Source organism: Nipponia nippon, unplaced genomic scaffold (genome assembly GCF_047370975.1).
Source record: "Nipponia nippon isolate SJK-2023a ecotype South Korea unplaced genomic scaffold, ASM4737097v1 scaffold_39, whole genome shotgun sequence".
Taxonomy (NCBI): Eukaryota; Metazoa; Chordata; class Aves; order Pelecaniformes; family Threskiornithidae; genus Nipponia; species Nipponia nippon.
The window spans coordinates 2124403-2141432 of record NW_028262357.1 but is presented as its reverse complement, the minus strand read 5'-3'; the positions used below and the strand labels follow the sequence as shown (position 1 = coordinate 2141432).

At 45.4% G+C, this 17030-nt stretch overlaps 2 protein-coding genes and 1 long non-coding RNA gene across 10 annotated transcripts in view; 1 reads left to right on the top strand and 2 right to left on the bottom strand.

The window, feature by feature from the left end:
• Nucleotides 1-26: 26 nt before the first annotated feature.
• Nucleotides 27-1069, bottom strand: MRPL17 (mitochondrial ribosomal protein L17). Of its 2 annotated transcripts, none has more exons than XM_087773256.1 (3): nt 830-1069; nt 678-746; nt 27-538 (listed from the first exon to the last, which is right to left on the bottom strand). In XM_087773256.1, exons 1-3 carry the CDS (start codon nt 1001-1003, stop codon nt 317-319), a joined length of 465 nt encoding a protein of 154 aa, XP_087629382.1. In that variant the 5' UTR covers nt 1004-1069; the 3' UTR covers nt 27-316. The 2 variants fall into 2 exon arrangements, with proteins under 2 accessions (XP_087629382.1, XP_087629381.1); XM_087773255.1 differs by having other exon boundaries at nt 27-589; nt 830-1065.
• A 317-nt stretch (nt 1070-1386) lies between these two features.
• On the top strand, nt 1387-14982 carry LOC148053573 (uncharacterized). 6 transcript variants are annotated; one of them, XR_015707953.1, is made up of 5 exons: nt 1387-1502; nt 1676-1836; nt 10427-10592; nt 10829-10904; nt 11175-14982. It is a non-coding gene; the product is annotated as an uncharacterized LOC148053573 (long non-coding RNA). The 6 variants fall into 6 exon arrangements; XR_015707952.1 differs by having other exon boundaries at nt 10427-10605; XR_015707955.1 differs by having other exon boundaries at nt 10427-10605; nt 10829-11299; nt 12937-14982.
• Nucleotides 2050-17030, bottom strand: part of CCBE1 (collagen and calcium binding EGF domains 1) — a 100111-nt gene continuing 85130 nt past the window's right edge. Inside the window, exons 6-12 of one of the 2 annotated variants that reach the window (XR_015707948.1) lie at nt 14990-15096; nt 10041-10161; nt 7883-8022; nt 7755-7790; nt 7159-7194; nt 5333-6066; nt 2050-5128 (exon numbers count right to left, since the gene is read on the bottom strand). Coding sequence is in view for 1 of the 2 variants with exons in the window: in XM_087773249.1 (XP_087629375.1) it covers nt 5833-6066; nt 7159-7194; nt 7755-7790; nt 7883-8022; nt 10041-10161; nt 14990-15096 (674 nt within the window). In the remaining variant the exon portion in view is untranslated. Of the gene's footprint in view, nt 6067-7158; nt 7195-7754; nt 7791-7882; nt 8023-10040; nt 10162-14989; nt 15097-17030 lie in introns of both variants that reach the window. The other variant, XM_087773249.1, reaches the window with a different exon arrangement.

Below are 17030 nucleotides of genomic sequence, written 5' to 3'. Positions count from 1 at the left end.
GGAATATAATCCAAATGGAAGCAAGCTCACTTTCTGGACAGAGTTTATTTACACAGGGAATATCAACCATTAGGGCTGCCAGCTTGATTTCCTTCTCTTGCCGAGTTTCTATTCAAACCCCAGGAAGAAGCAAGCAAACCTCCAGCTTGTGTCTCCCTCATGGCAACTCAAGGTTCACAATCAACCTTCAGACCTCCCAGGACGCCTTCCGTTCCTGTGCTCCAGGACAGCAACCAGCTGGCCACTGCACGGGCAGCCGATGCCAAGTCCCGTCCCGGTGCAGGCACGGGGCTTCCCTCCGGGCAGAGGGGGACGCCTAGACAGGGGTGCCCTCGGGGGCCCGTGGGGCTGCCGCCCGCTGCACGTCCTCCCGGTAGCCCTTCAGGAGCTGGTTGAGCAGCGTCTTCTCGGTGTCGCGTCGCGGGCGGATGAGCGGCGGGAATGGGTTCCCCTTCAGCTCGATGACCGCCATCTTAGCGCGGTCAAGGCCATCCCGGTTGGGGATCTGCAGCAGGCGGGTGTAACTGCCGGGGTGGGGCTGGAAACGGGGTGCCAACACCTTGAACAGCTTGTGGATGAGGTCCTTCTCCTGCGGGGCAGCACGCTCAGCTCCAGCGCCAGGGCTGCGGGGGGCAACGAGGGACTTGGGGGGGGCTTGGGGGGGGGGTGTTACTTACCGTCAGCCAGAAATCCGCCATGCGCATGGCGCGCTCGTTGGTGTCCCCCAGCTTGGCGTACTCGATGAGCTGCGGGGAGGAGGAGGCAGAGCCGTTAGGGGCCCTCAGACGCCCGCCGCCGCCGCCCCGCCCGCTCGGGCCCGCCCGCTCACCCGTTCCGCGTAACCCCGCATCTCGTCGGCCCGCGCCCAGGGCGCTTCGATGCGTTCATGCCGCACCAACGCCGTCACCAAGTTGCGCAGTAGGTCGAGGCGCGAGCGCGGGCCCAGCCCCAACCGCCGGTACACGCGCCCGTGCGAGATAGCGGCCGCCGCCGACAGCCGCATCCTGCCGCCCTCCCGACCCGGCCGCCGCCGCCGCCGCCGCCGCGGGGCACCGTGGGAGGCCGCTCCCGGCAGCCCCCGCGCGCCGCGCGGCACGCCGGGAGTCGTAGTTCGCCCCATACCCGCCGGCGCCAGCCACAGCTGCCGCCGGGCTCGGCGGGAAGCGGAGCCCGCAGCCGCGTACCGAGAGGTCTGAACGGGGCAGGGGAGCCGGGCCCGACCCGGCAGAAACGGCGGAGCGGGCCCCCGGCCTCCCGCGGGGGCGGGGGGTGTCGCGGCACGGCAGGGCCGTGGCAGTGCGCAGGCGCAATGGCGTGGGCGCGGCTGCGCGCGGCTCCCCGGGCGAGGCGGAGCCGCGGGGCACGCTGGGAGCTGTAGTTCCCTGCCGCCGCCATCTCCCGCCGCGGCGGAGCCTTGTCCCGCCGCAGCCAGACCGGCGGTGTAACAGCCCTGCGGCATCGGGACGAGGCCGTGGCGGCGGGCAGGCAGGGTGGGCCGTGAGGTGAGGAAGGAGAGCGGCCGGCCTGCCTGCTGCCCCTCGCCGCAGCCGGGGCGGCGTGGGGGGACACCGCCCTGACAGGACGCCCCTTGGGCTGCGGGGAGGGGCTCAGCCAGGCTCCAAGGCCAGGCCAGGCCGTCCAGAGCCTTAACCTTATTCCCTCTTGTTCCCCTCAGTACCAGTGCCGGGATGCCACAGGAGCCTCGGACCCCCACATCGCATCCCCAGGCTGCGCAGGAGCGGCGTTAGGCGGGCAGCGTGGCGGGTGAGGCTGCTGCAGCCAGTGCCACGCAGACCTTACGGGGTGCTGGAGCCGCCGCCGTCGTCCACGGCAAAGGTGGGTGCGCGCCTTCTTTCCCCAAACACAGAAACGCACCCTATTCTGCAAGAGCTCATGCCCCCATAGCCCCGCTCCTGGCAGCGCGTGTGGTTCAGCTCCAAGAAAAACGCTAAAAGGCAGCGTAAGGAGGTTTCCCGCCACTCGTCTCTCACGGTCAACATTTCTGTATTTCAGAGAAAGGATGTGTAACAAAAGCAGCTACCAACAGCGTAAGAAAAAATATCTTTGTTATTATGAATATATCATAAAATCACAATCATTTTATACACATTTTAGTATTTCATATACTTATATAAATAAAGTGAACAGTATAGTTATTGGAATGTGTAATAGGAACAAACATACAGATTTTAATGTGAAATTAACAAATTCTTGGACCCCATCCCCGTCTTTTGTTGCTTCTCTGGGGCTTAGCGTGTTAACTCTGAAATACTTCAAGGAAGAAGGCTACTCAAGCTGTGATACCAACAATAACTCCAGGGATTACCTTAATTCCATTTACAATCAATTTTCCTCTCCTTTTCCTGGTTTAGCCTGACTACAATTCTTCTGTGTCAGTATTCCAGCTTTGCAAGAAAGACTAATGCTGTATATACTTGGCACAGTGTTGAAAGAAAACATTTTCCAAGCTTTACTATTTTGTTAAACCCATTAACAATCAGCATTTTGCCATCACTACACACTCTTGCAAATGTTTCCATTAAATATATTTCTAATATTAATAAAATAACAAACTCTTTATTATCCTTCTGCTTATAACTTGATGTCTTAACATCAAAATAATATTTCTTTCTAATAAAATTATACGTAGTATTTATATGTAACGAAGTTGTCATGTGCGTCAGCCTATTAATGAGACTAGGCATGAGTGTAGATGTTTCTATGTTCTTATTTTGGATTCTGGGAGGGTTGTTATTTTTGGGGCTGCAGAGTAATAAATAATTTACAAGGTAATGACTTCCCTGGCTCCCTGGTAACCAAGCTTAAAATTGGAAATGATTCCTCTGGTCTGGCTTTATAAAACTTTGGGTATGCTGACAAAAATGTCAGTTTTCTGTCTGAGTGTCTGTATGTGTTTATCCAGAAATCTTAATGACATGTTTCTGATATGATGTGTTATGAAAGTTGTCATACAATTAATCAGAAATAAAATGAGAAAGGTCTATGCAAAGATGCTAGCAGGATGCAGACAGAAGGCTGAACCTTCCCAGCCAGCTGTGCTCAGAGGGGCTCTCCCTGCTGGAGGAATTCCTGTGTCTTCTGGAGTGCACTTGTCTTTACTGTCAGGTCCCGCTCTTGCTCCTGGGACTCAGCCAACAGCTTTGGGGCAGGGAGTCTGGAAAGAGGAGGGTGAAGCACAAGGACAAACCCAAGGAGCATTTTCCTTCACCTTTGTTTATGGAGTAAGCACATCTGTTGTAAAAACCCAGCTCTGGGCTGGTGAAAACTAATGATGCAGACTCCAGAAAGGGAAGTTATTGAGGTTTCCATTCAGAAAGGCATGTAAACACGTGCCATATTTTGTGTTCATGAGTCTGTAGGACAGCTTTCTGTACTTACAGTGAGGCATGTATTTTATGTACTTTTCTGGTCCAGTCTCAGAATTTAGCTTCCCTGGATACTTATTCACAGCAGGGCAATTGTCACCTACCCCTGAATTTGATGGTCAAACTGTAGGAACTTCTCATTTGGTATTTGTCTATATTTGGAAAAGCAGAACTTAGAACTAAAATAAGTGCCTTTTTTAGAACACATCTTCTTGTGGGCAGGGGGCAATAGAATTTAGTTGGTATGTAGGAAGTGACTCATCTAACTCATTATTCAGTATCTAATGGTCAAAAAACCTGCAGCTACTCATTCTATAGTGGGAATCAACCTGATCCAGCAGGTGATGGAGTGTGGTGGTAAACATATGCAAGAGTTACAAATATAACATTCGACATTTAACATTCATATTCATGAACAATGTTATTTATAACTAGTTGCCTGCTTGAAATTACGAAAATAAATGCCTCAGCTCATGCTGTCTTAAGAGGTTTCTTTCAGCCTTCTGCGTATAAGACCATCCCTCTTTCAGCCACAAGTTCCTTCCCAAATCTCACCAATTTCCTTATTACTTGGTTCAGAAGACTACTTGGATCTGGAGCTGCTGGGAGAGCTCCTCCCAGAGGAGAAGCCCAAAGACCACAGTGTGAGAACACTATAATTTTTTCTAAGTTATCCCCATGACTTAGTCATTGCTTAGTAAATATTGATATACATATAACATGAATAGGAATACAGAACGTTAATGTTCTTAAAGCTAATGCCCTTGCTTGTGGCATAGTGATAGCGAAGAGTTGGGACACGATTACAGTAATGAACGCATCCTCTTAAGATAATATACAAAAGATACGAAAGGTCTAGACAGCCAGCTGTTTATACAACATGACCTGTACCGGTGGTGTAGGGATTACACCAACTATCTTTTGGCCCAGAGACTGTGGAAGGGAATCCAAACCTTTGCAGGTTATCTGAAAAGGGCCTGCTTATATTTTTACCTGTATTTATTCTATTAGAACATGCAAGCCCTGAAAAACATGGCAAAATAAGAAGTTTTTCTTTGCATTTGTAACATGGACATGACCCAGCACTAAACATACTGTAGAAGTAGCAGCTACACAGATACAACATTGAAGCTTTGTGCATAATATACTCCTTTATCTTCTAAGCATGGCAGAGTCCTCAGCAGCTGGGGTAATCCAAAAGAAATGGTAATGTACATCACCCGTGAGGTATGGTCTAACTTGTGCATCCAATTTTCCAGTGTAAAAAAAGGGCACTCCTTTTTATCCCTCTTCACAAATATAGGATCCCATGTGCAGTACCTCACCTTAGCCATCCTCGTACCAGTTGAAATGTTTTGTCATGTGCACACCTGCACCTACTCATACTCCTCACGTACCCATCCAAATACGCTGCAACTCTGTGTTCCAGTTCCATGAATGCCATTTAGGTCGCTCTCATGCAGCAGAGAAACAAAACAGATGGAAGCTCTTTGCAAACGTGAGGCCTCTCTCTGGTCTCCATTTCACTTGGACTTCAGCATTTCACCACGGAAGATATGCATCTGCAGGTGATCAGAATCCAACTCTTTCTGCAAGGCTGGGATTGATTTCGTGCTTGCCAGTAAGCCTACTCGATTCACTTATGCTTGGTTTTCCTGCTTCATGTATCCCCTGTTCTCTTGCTCATCTTTGTGCAATGTATCCAGCATGAATCCTGTTGAGGAAGGGAACTGGCCTTCACACTGAGCAGTGGGAGAATGGTAAGGGAAAAGTAGCGTTAGTTTAGGACAAACACATCCTTTCGACTCTTTGAACAATACTCTAGCAATGCAAAGCCAAATAATTTCCAGATCAACAAGAAGCACCCTTCCATCAGTGCTTCACCATATTTTTTTTGCCTGTTTCTGCCATGGTGCAGCATAATAGAAGGAAGACATTTCACTTACAGCTGGCCTCTGCTGTGCAACAGGGATCCGCTTTTCACTCTCCTAAGCCTGGGGTCAGTAGCTGGAGACTTGAGTTCAGTGATACAATACATTTACATGTATAATGTAACTGTGGACCAAGGTTTTCATTATTGATGCTATTCAGGGATGATGTTCAGCTACCCCTCTACCCCTGGCAAAATTTGGGTACTGGGTCATTTGGACATAGAATGCAAGGTAGGCAGATGAAATGCTGTGGTCTGCGCCATTAGCTAGAGCATGCCTTAAACGTATTATATACTAAGAAGGTTTTCTTGATAGTCTAGGTACAATGCACAGTGCAGGCTTGACAGTATGGAGTTACTGCAAGGAGGCTACCATGAATCAGGAAAGCTACAGTACAGGCAGCATGGTTGGGGAAAAGCATAGAGAAAATTGAGAATTTTTTTTTTTTTTTTACATTGTCAGTGCATTTTTATATTGAACAACTCTAAAAGGGCTCTATTTTTCAGTAGGCGTAGCTAAGGATGGGCTGCCTTCTGTATCCTGGAGTCTCTGGGTGCTGCCCGTGGTTTGTAGTCTTCTCCAGATCCAAAATCTACCGTGTCATGATAGTTTGTAAATTCCTGAGGTAATGGAAACTCCTCTGTTGATGAATGAGTCCTGTGTCCAAACACTCTCTCTTGCAGCTCAGCAATGTCGTTTCTGATGTCTGCCATCATCAGCAATAGGAAATCAAATGAACCTGGTGGGCCCTGCAGTCACAAGGCACGGTCATTAATAGTAATCCACTTCACTCTTATAGTTTTCCATCAGGTTGATACAATTACTCATGCAGGGGTAACTCGGTAAAACACTGCTTCATATCAATTTCCAAAAGTTAACGGTCTCTTTTTGAATCAACCTGCTCAGGGAGCAATTTTTAAAAGAAGGCAAATGTTTTTGCAGACAGAGCCTATGTTTACAAGATGCTCAGCCCTTTTGTTACTTAACAATTCCTTTCCTCTGTTTGCTTCCTAAGAGTATCTTCACACCTCATGGGAACAGAGGAGATAAATCTTGGTTCCCTGTGTTCCTTCTTATTAAACTGGTAGAAATTGCATTCTTAGAACGACTAATTAATCAATAATTATTATTTATTTAAAAAAATGTATCAAAAATCCCAATATTTGGAAGGTATCTTTTCAATATAGTAATGCTGCTGCTGTCCATCACTTACTAAATATATTGGTTATTACAATGCAGAGAGTATTCATCTGGTTTTATGTGATTTTAGAAAATCATAATTTCTTTTTAGCTGACGTCACACTGTTTAATACTGAGGACACCCTACTGGACACACTCTTAAAAATCCATTCCACCAATGAGAAAACACCATAAGAAATAAATTTTTAAACAATTTCACCAGAAAACAGATTGTAAATACTCATCCTCCTCCTGATGACTTGCTCAAAGCCTATAGCTTCCCAAATCCCAGAGAGAGACGAGGGCCAGGATTTTAAAAGGTTCCAGGGATCCAACTCCCATTAGGAGCGGTGGCTGAACTGTACTAACTAGCATGCTGCAAGGGATCTCATGCTGCTGCCTTCTGAGGATGTCCCACCGCTGTTGTAGGGCAGAGGTGCACTGACTGCCTTCAGTGTCACGCTCAGCTAGGGAGGAGGTGTGTAGGCAAAAACACTTGGACGAAAACATGTAATTACTTTCCTTCCAATAATATTTTCTGTGCATGTAAAGTATCTTTCACTGTGCTCTTGACACAGGAGAGGTTTTTTTATCCTTTTGGCTGACCTGTTAGTAGTCAACATCACTCTGTTGAGGAAAATGCTCCTGTGAGCAATACTTACAGGTATCCCCTTTGGTCCTGGTGCACCTCGCTCCCCCTGTAATCAAAAGCACCTCAGTTAGTTTGCTGTGACTAAAGGAAATGAAAAAAAACACAGTTTGCCTCTGCAGACTCCCTCACTTACTGTCCCCGGATCAAGAATCATCAGCTTACGCTTGCTTGGGAAAAGAAAAGAAAGTGAAGGAGGAACGCAAGAAAATTGCTGCTGATTCTAGTGGGAGCAGAGTTGGGCACTTCTGATATTTCTCCTAGACAGTAAGATGCAAACCAGTTAACAGGAGAAATTCACAAAAGAGCAGTCTAATGAGATGGGCTAAAGCATCAAAGCTTCATGTAAAAGCCAAAAGAGCTACAGAGAAAGGAAAGGAGGCTGCTTGACAGATAGCCTGGCAAGGCTATTTGCAAGACTTAAGGAATGGCAAGCACAAAACAGCAGAAGGAAGACACGAAGAGATAGGACAACAGGACGTTTTCAGCTTAGCAAAGGAAATGAGATGGTAAAAGGGTGTGACTGCAAGTGTGTAGAGGGTCTCTCTAGGAAGCCTGCACTTCATATATGCATGTGCCCACGTTATGGAAAACAGCACCTCTCCTCACCTTGCTACCATCTCTCCCCGGGGCTCCTGGTGGGCCCTGCAAGAGAAAAGAAAGTGTTCACAAGGACATGAGAGGTTGTGGAGCCAAGACCAATAATGCAATGCATGATAGGAGGTGAGAATACTGACCACGGGGCCCCGTCTGCCCTGCTTAATATGTGATATGTCTGGAGATGGGCCCATAGGTCCCATTGATCCACGAGGGCCTGGCTGTCCGGGAGGTCCAGGTGACCCAGGAACTCCTTGACTCCCTTTTGGTCCTGGAGCCCCTGCAATTGACAGCAAAGGTTACCTGCCAAGGAGAGCTTTCAGGACACTTCATCAGTGTAAGCAGTGGGGACCGACCATTTTTTGAACCATGCAATGGGCTGGTTGCCTTAACACACCCAAATCCACAACAACACAACCAACACAGCAGTCATGTGAGACAACATTACTCCTTGTCACAGTGACTATAAGAGATCTTCACAAAACAATTAGACCTTGTGTATACAAAGAAGCCAAGACTGCCACTGCCTGGTGGTTAGGGACACAGACTGGGAATGAAAACAAAAGCAGAAATGCCTCATTTTCACACAAAGATGAAAAGAACAAGTCACATCTGAGAAACATCTCATAAAAATAAAGCCTCAGAAAACTCATGGGAATGTTGGGTCGGAGGCATCTACATGACTGGCACAGAAGCAAGCCCTTTTCAGTGGTGGGTTGCACCTCTCTTTGCCCAGTATGGTAGCCAAGGTGTTCAGGGCAAAAAAGGCTCTGTTCTTCCATTTTGCTTTATGTCCTTTTCAGCTTCTGTTAGTTCAGCAGCGAATGTTAGTTTTTAGGATGCACGCAGGCAACAAAGCATATGTTTAGCCCAAGAGAAACACTATGAAAAGCAAAATAGAAAATCAGGCACCTAAAGCAACAGTTGCACAAAATAAAGGCCATTAAAGTGTCACTAGCTGAATTGCTTTAGAATTAGAGGGGAAAGCACTTTTCTACATACTGAAGGCATGTGAAAGACATAGAAAATGAAAGGCAGAGAGTAAAAAGGATTCAGCAGGACAGAATATGTACAGTTAGGGTTTTCAAAAGGAGTAAAATCGAGTTCAGTGGTGAACCTCTCGGACTCCTCCTGAAGACCCAGCCGCACGGTTGCTAACGGCGGGGCGGCGGAGGCGGTGAGGAGGGATGGTTTTCAAGCGGAACAGACAATTCTACAGTACCTTGGACAGCTCAGTCATGGGGAAACCAGATGGAAGACCTGCAGAGCCAGGCCTACGTTAGAGAGATTGCAAGGCGACGCACTGTACAGTTCAGAGTCTGACGCAGAGTCTCTAACCCCATTGTCCTTGCACTTATGATATACTGAAGACTGAAGATACTCATCCTCCAAGAAAATGAGATAAAGACTCAAAAACCAAAGCAAGACCACAAAAGTGGGGATAAATGGGGGGGGCAGTTCAGCAGGGAGTCAATCAAAACTCAAGGAATATCTGCCAGTCCTCTGTAAGAATCTTCCTGAAACCCAGCATAATGCTAAAATTCCTTGGATTTATCGCTAACCCAAAATTAGATCTGCATTCAACAGCGTTTGCAAAGTTTTTAGCATCACCGGCTGCAGGTTGCAAGGTGTCTGGCTTAAGTTAGAGCTCTAGCAACTCTCTGCTTTTCTCATTGTTTCAACCTATACCTTAGCTAAGAAGGTGTGAGTGGAGTTTTGCTTTTCTTTTCAGATTCCTTTGAATCTGGAACACACATAAAATGAACAAACGAATCCTTGCAAAACCAGACGAGGAAAAATAAAACAGTTGGCACAAACCCCCTTAAACTGAAAGCACATTTTCTGCTCTAGTAATGACAGTGAGCTAAAGCAATAGGTATTCCTGAAATGAAATGGAGAGTGTTTTAAGACAGAGTTAAAATACAGGAAATGACAACTGAAGCAGGTGAGATATCCCAGGGAGAGGGAGAAATTTAACACATACAGGACAAATACAGCTTGCACGCCAAGAAACACATGCAGACTAAGACACAATGGATGACGTTAGACAGTTGGCAGAGGCTGACCATAATGACCAGAAAGTTTTTCTTTTTAAATGTAGCACAAACACAAACACAATAATAACAACAATCAAAATATGAAACACACAAAATACTATTACAGAGTAATATTATATCTGAGTACAGAGCAATATTATATCTGAGTACAGAGTAATATTAATCTTCAATAAAGATTGAAGCTTATAATTTTTATTGATGGCACTATTGCACATTCACATCCCTCTGGTCTGTGTCTTACCTGGAGGGCCTTGTTGGCCAGGCTGGCCTGGGGGGCCAGGGATATATGCATTAGATGCAAGCACTTTTTCACCAGTGATTTGCTTGCTAAGATCAGCAGCATTATTTGGTAGCAAAGCAACCTGCCAAAACCAAAAATCACTGTAAGCTCTTCATCGTTCAGCTGAATAAATTACATTCTTGGTTAAGCTTTCATGTGGACAAACAGCATATTTAAATACTTCATTGAAATCATCAGAGAAAAATGTGACTGCGTTGAAGCCTACGACAGCAGTCACTCCTTGATTTTTTTCAAGTATAGACATGAAGATTTCTTGAAGCTGCTGCCATATTTTGTGGTCCCAAGGAAAACTGGCTCCCTGACCCTGCAATGGTGCCTCCTTACAGGTAGCTGGAACCAGCTGGAAGGATGCCTGGGGACTCTTACTCTCACCTGTACATCTTTCTGACTGACCATCTTGCAGAAATCTGATCAGAAAACACTGTCATGGAGAGTAACAGTCTACAATGCCTTTCCACAGGATGTTTTGGGTGACCCATGGAGACAAGTCAGGTTTGCAGAAATGGTACTCTCCTCTGTCTTCCACACACACAGGGCGGGGGGTGTGTGTGCGGGGTGTGTGTGTGTGTAGCATGAGCTCTGGGTAGGGGATCCTAGAGATGATCCACACTTCAGGTATCATATAGCCAGGAGGTTACCCAGGTGTGAAGGACACCACATGAAAAACATGGCACCATTCGATTTTAAGGCCTTTATTCATTCTGGTACTTTTCTTTCCCTGGAACCAGCATCCTCATTGTTTCCTGTGAGGTTGTTCACCTTTCAAGTCACCATGGAAATACTTCAAGCCAATCCAAACGGAAGGTAGGAGAAATTCAGCAGATGTACAGCAACAAGTTGTCAAAAACTTATGTCTCATAACTGCTTGGATCTTCTCAGGAAACCTCTTTTTCCTTATTTGAATTTTCCTCTATTCATTTACTGCCCTTTCTCAGGACAACATTTGCTCAGATATTTAAGTTCTCGATTGATGCACAGAACGGTTCCAAAGGAAGCAAAAGTGAGAAAAAAAAAACTTAGAAATGCTGAGACAGTTCCTGGTGGCATTTCCAAAACACCAGTTTGACTTTTCAGGCTGGAATTCAAAGTGCGATGACAGGAATACAAGGATTTTTTGGCCATTTATGACTCAGGTTTTGGAGAGCATTGCGGTTCCAAGGACAAGATGACTGCACTAAAGGCAAATTAAGCGACATGAGGTAAGCCTTACAAGAATTTGGTAGATTCACTCCACCCCCACACAAATCAGTGGCTGGATGGCATCAGCACTTCACAGAAGCCCCACAGGGTGTTTCTTATGTGCTTACTCCTATGAATCTGCTCACACACAAAATGGGGATCCAGCATGCCTACTGCTCTGGGGTGGGCTGTCATCTTTGGTTTTCCAAAGAAAAAATCTTATTTCTTTGCCAATGACCCTGCATCTTTCTCAGCCAACATCCCAGCCATTGCAGCACAGATCAAAGCGTGAGACTGCTGAAGATAAAGGGCTACTCCATGGGTCACAGCACCTTCTACACCTGGGGCTGAAGAGGAAAATTCAGTAGCTGGGGGGGGGTGTCTCATAGCCTCATTGGCCAGGGACCAGCACAAGGAGGTCCACTGGCCAGCTCTGGTCAACACACTGCAAAGTTTTGTTTCCCAGAGGTGCATCCACCCTGTCCAGAGCAGGATTCTGGCTGGATATGAATGGAAGGTTACAAGGACCATCATGCTGCAAAACTTCCATTACGTGACACAAATTGGCAAAGGTCTCTGCAATGTCAACACTGCCATGCTAAAACACAGAGTTAAATTCTGTGACTACCTGAGAGCGTTATATTTTTGGAGCAGTTTTTATAAGAACATTTTCAGTGTCATCAATGAGTGTTTCTCTTTATGGGTGGCCGCAGTTAAGCGATGGATTAATTTGTGTCCTCTTTAGAGCTTGTACTTAAATTTCTGACCAGATCCTATTTTGGGGGTCTATTGCTATCCCAGCTGACAAATAGATGTCACTTAGTATATAGTCCCTGCCATGAATACTCTTCAGGTTATATTGCAGATGGCCAGGCTGGAGTGTGTTTAGTGGCGAAGACTCATCATGAAGAAGATTTGGAAGTATATTCTTTTCTGTTGCTTAAATATTGACTTGTTCCTGCCAGCAAGAATGTTTTAACAACTTAGTAAGTTGAAAAAAAAAATCACATAGCTGCTGTGAAAGTATCTACACATGCTTCCCCACTGAGTCAGCTGGACTTGAAGCATACACTAGGAGTGCCAAAATACCCCGGCTCTGGTCTAGCTCACTGCTCTTCAATATCTTCTGGCCAGAAAACGGTTGTTACATACGCTGGGGCCAAACCATATATTTTTGATGTTGACTCACATCTTCTTAGGGATTGGCTATATTCACTGGCCTAATTTCTATTTCACCTTTTAACTGAACTGGGATCCTGGTCCAGCATGACCTTAGCTTTCTTCATCCACAGCACCAAATCTTAATGGCCCTTGGAAAATATTTTTTTTCCCTGTGCGTGCAAATATTAGCAAGGGTAAATTTTCAAGAAAGACAGTACTAGAAACAAGACTCCCATATGTTGTGTTGCATGCTGCATCTGGAGTTTTGGGTAGTTTCTAGGAGATTTGTGGTTTAGCTGAGTTTGACAGTGCCTACAGGAGTGATGTGAAACATGGCTTTCTAATTAAGATGTTTAAACAAATCTGTGCAGTAGGATCCAGCCATACCCCAACTCCAAGTGTTGAACTGCTTACTTGATTTTTTTAAATTGTTGGCTGTGTGTCAGATATCTTTCCTCTAGTTTTCCAGGTTTCTGCTCTTCTCTCTTTCTTCCAGCAAGGTCGGAGATCAACCTAGGACTGCTCACAGCCCCCTACTATATTGGGACAGTGCATCCCACTGGATGACCATGTAAGGTGACTTTCTGTTCCTGACCATAGAACTACTCTGTCCTGGATCTGGAATGGATGTTGCAATCCTCCAAAAAGGTATTGGTGCCATCACCAGAGGTAGCAGGACTCTCCTAAGGAGACACAAAACCACACCTCCCTCTTCCAGAAGCATACTCCAATTCCCAGCTGTAGCGTTTGCTGGATTGGATCCTTTACAGGCTCTTCTGATACATAATTCTGCATAAAGTTAATAAAATCTGAAAGCCTTAACCACAAAACTGAAGACTCATTCCCATAAACTGTCTCTCTGGCAGACAGAAACGAGTTTTTCTATGCAAAACAGGACAACTTTGAATGCAGATATTGAGAGATGTCCTCCCTAGAAGAACTTGGCCATGGGGAGCGGCTGGTGAAGCACGAAGGTTCATGTCTCCCTGGGCAGAGAAGCAGCATGAGGCCAGATCTCCTCTCAGCATGGACAAAAGCTCTCCTCTCTGTGGGGCAGAAAATGCTGAGGGTATCATGGGACCATCTCTTCCAGCTCTGTCTGTGTGAGGCACAACCCAGTGGGCTCCCTCTGAGGATGCCGAATAGATCACATCCCTCTGGGAAGATACTTGGAGAAAATGTAGGCTGTAGACCATGACAGGACTTAGCTATGAGGCAAGAGTGAGCTGCTCAGTTTGGCTTCTGAACAACAAGTGCCCACAGTGACAGGTATCAATGGTGTTACTTTTCCACGAGTGAGTTTTGAACACAGGCACCTAACAGTGGAAGTTAGACACAAAAAACTTTCCATTAATTAAGGCCATTGGTTTCCATCAATTCTTGCAGCAAACGACTTGGCCAAGAGTCTGACCCCAGATTCCTCCCTAGGGGTCAGTGCGAGCCTGCTGAGCATCATGGACTGCAGCTGGACAAACAGCCATTCAAAAGCACAGATCCTTTTTTAACCTGTTTGCTACCATTTGTTTGAAAATCACATTTTCCGTCACACATGAAATTCTGTCACTTCCACATTTATCTTCATACTGATTCAGAAGGAAAACATGGTCATAAACAGTATCTCAAACCTCACTGTATTTCATTCTAGTAAAACAGATTTCTTTCTTCCTAATACAAATTACATTAAATTAATTACCTTGAATTACATTAAAGGCAATGAGTGAATATACCAAATTGTGTTTTGACACAATGAAATTAAATGAACACCCTGGGTGAAATAATTACAGCCTGTCAACATGCATTGCTGAGAATATTCCTGCAGAACATTTCCATTTCAGAGAACCAGAATGTTCGAAGGAGATGTCACGAGAAAATGCATTACACCTGCACCCCTGCACTTGGCTCTCCAAATCCTGGGCTGGGTCTCTAGGTTGTTTCAATCCTACCCGTGTGCAAAAGGAGGCCACTTTTAGCAGAAATTAAAAGTTAAAGGCCAGGGGAAGTTTTGAAGTGCATTATTTTCTACTTGTAAGGACACAGGTGAAAACAAAAAAGGTTTGGGCTGAGGGGTTTTTCTTTTTAAAAAAATCAAAGCTAATGTATCTTCTAGTGATATTTTTGTTGAGCCACACACCTCCTATTTGGCAAGAATCCTGTATCAGCACCCTATTAATGCAAAATCATGTTCTCCCCCATTCCCGCATCTGCAGAATGTCTTGCACTTGCATACACTAAAGGTGGATCGAGTCCAAAATCCTGTGCATTCAGAATGAATGAAAAGCTGAGGCCAGCACTGATATTGCCAAGAACCCTGGGCTCAGACTGGGATGGGTGTTTGCCAGACTCTGCTACCACGAGCTTGGTTAGCAATCTGCTTACAAGCAATACAGAAGCATAAGGAGGAGATGTCATTCCTACGTGATTTTAAAAAATGTTCCATCATCTTTATGGGCACAAGAGCCACATGGCAGTGACAGCTCCAAATACTTAAATTTAACCTCAGTTGTCATAAAACATGCAGCTCTGGTAAAGACATGACTTTTTGTTCATACCTTTTGCTTCAGTTGTAAAACCGTCTGCTTTATTTGATGAAATTCCTTACAAGAGGCACAGCACGTCCCTGATTTCGCCACGTTTTCAGATTTCTCAGGAAGCCCAGCTGAAAGAAAGCAGTTTCCAATATAAATATAAAGATCCAAAGCAAAGAAATTGATAAAATGATTGCAAAAGCAACTTGAAGGTTGTTACGTTTCCCCAGACTGTGAAAAGAAGAAAGAATCTTGCCATTAGGAATGCTTGGACTGTGAGTTGCTATGTAAGGCTGAGAAGCTTTGCAGGGACAGCTCTGAGCTCATTTTAAAAGCATCTGTTTCCAGTTAACAGTCTCCAAAGAATTTATTTTTTTAATACCTGAAAAAGTTTACACCCCTTCTTTTATCTTTGTGTGTAGGGCAGACTAACCCTCTAGATCTGAACTGATTTACAGTCCCCTGGAGGGCAAATTTTCATATGCTATAAATTACAGTAAAATCCCTCACAATATGGACATTTAATTCACTTTGCACAAACTGCTCTTTATCATCGCCAGTTATTCCTCCATGTGATGGAATCAGCGTGAGCAGAGATGGGGATTGAGATTAATGAGAGGGATTTAAATCCACACAAAAGAAAGGGTCACACCTGTTGATACTACGCATGAATGGGATCTTTTCAGGAATCCATTACATGATTCAAATTGTAAGAGATATCACAAATGTTATCTTTTGTTCTTTCCCCATTCTCATACGCAATGAAGCGCTTCTGCATCGCAAACAAATAAACACTGTTTTAACAGATGTCCACTTAAAGAGAAATGTGGTTTCCAAAACACAGGGTGACACATACTGGCAAACTCTAGGTGAGCTTTTTGTCTTTCACATATGGTTGTTGAGAAGCATCAAGTGTGTTGAGGCCCTGCATATGATGTGTGGCCTTGTACGATGTTACCTGGAAGGGTTATTGGACGTGTTTGAACACTGACCATTCAGAGCATGTCCCACAATGGAAAAACTCTGCAGGTGCTCCTGGTTAAAGCCAAAATCTTCAAAAAGGATCAACTACAGTGCACTTAGCTATGGTAATACTTCTCACTTGGACACACACTTTAATATCCTTCATATTTTCAGAAATGTGTATTGATTTTGAAAACATCTGCATCATTTTAAATAAAACCAGAACTTTCTAATACTAAAGATATTATGTGGTACTTGACTTTAAATGATTGCAGGGTTCAATGAGGAACATTGCACCCATCAGATGGCCATCTATGGACCACCGTTGCACAAATTTAGGAAAAACTGATTTTCAGTACGTTCAGTCCATTGGATATAATGCCACATGAGGTATGCTTGCTTTTAGAAGACAACCCAGGAGTGCAACACAGACTGGGATCTAGCCGGCTGGGGAGCAGCTCTGGGGAAAGGGACCCGGGGGTCCTGGTGGACAACGAGCTCAATATGAGTGCACAGTGTGCTGCTGCGGCAAAGCAAGCCAGCGGGGATGCTGGGTTGCACCAACAAGGGCATCACCAGCAGAGACAAAGAAGTCATGATCCCACTCTATTCAGCGCTTGTCAGGCCACACCTGGAATGCTGTGTTCAGGTTTGGTTCCCGCCATACAAAAAAGATGTGGACAGGCTGGAAGGGGTCCAGAGAAGGGCCATAGAGATGATCAAAGGACTGGGAAGCCTGCCGTATAAGGATAGGCTGAGAGAGCTGGGTTTTTTCAGCCTTGAGAAGAGAAGGCTTAGGGGAAACCTTATCACCATGTTCCAGTGTTTAAAGGGTGGCTACAAAGAAGACAGAGACTCCCTTTTTACAAGGAGTCACATGGAAAAGACAAAGGGTAATGGGTACAAGTTACTCCTGGGGAGATTCTGACTGGACACAAGAGGAAAATTTTTCACAATGAGAACAATCAGCCACTGGAATAATCTCCCCAGGAAAGTGGTGGATTCCCGAACATTGGACACTTTTAAGATTTGGCTGGACATGGTGCTGGGCCATCTTGTCTAGACTGTGCTTTTGCCAAGAAAGGTTGGACCAGATGATCCT

Bases quoted from the DNA above. Each gene is read 5' to 3' on its own strand.
- MRPL17 (XM_087773255.1), bottom strand. From the start codon at position 1,003: ATGCGGCTGTCGGCGGCGGCCGCTATCTCGCACGGGCGCGTGTACCGG. The intron at 747-829 runs GTGAGCGGGCGG...TCCTCCCCGCAG, and splicing joins TGCGGGGTTACGCGGAACGG to CTCATCGAGTACGCCAAGCT. The intron at 590-677 runs GTAAGTAACACC...GCTGCCCCGCAG, and splicing joins TGGCGGATTTCTGGCTGACG to GAGAAGGACCTCATCCACAA.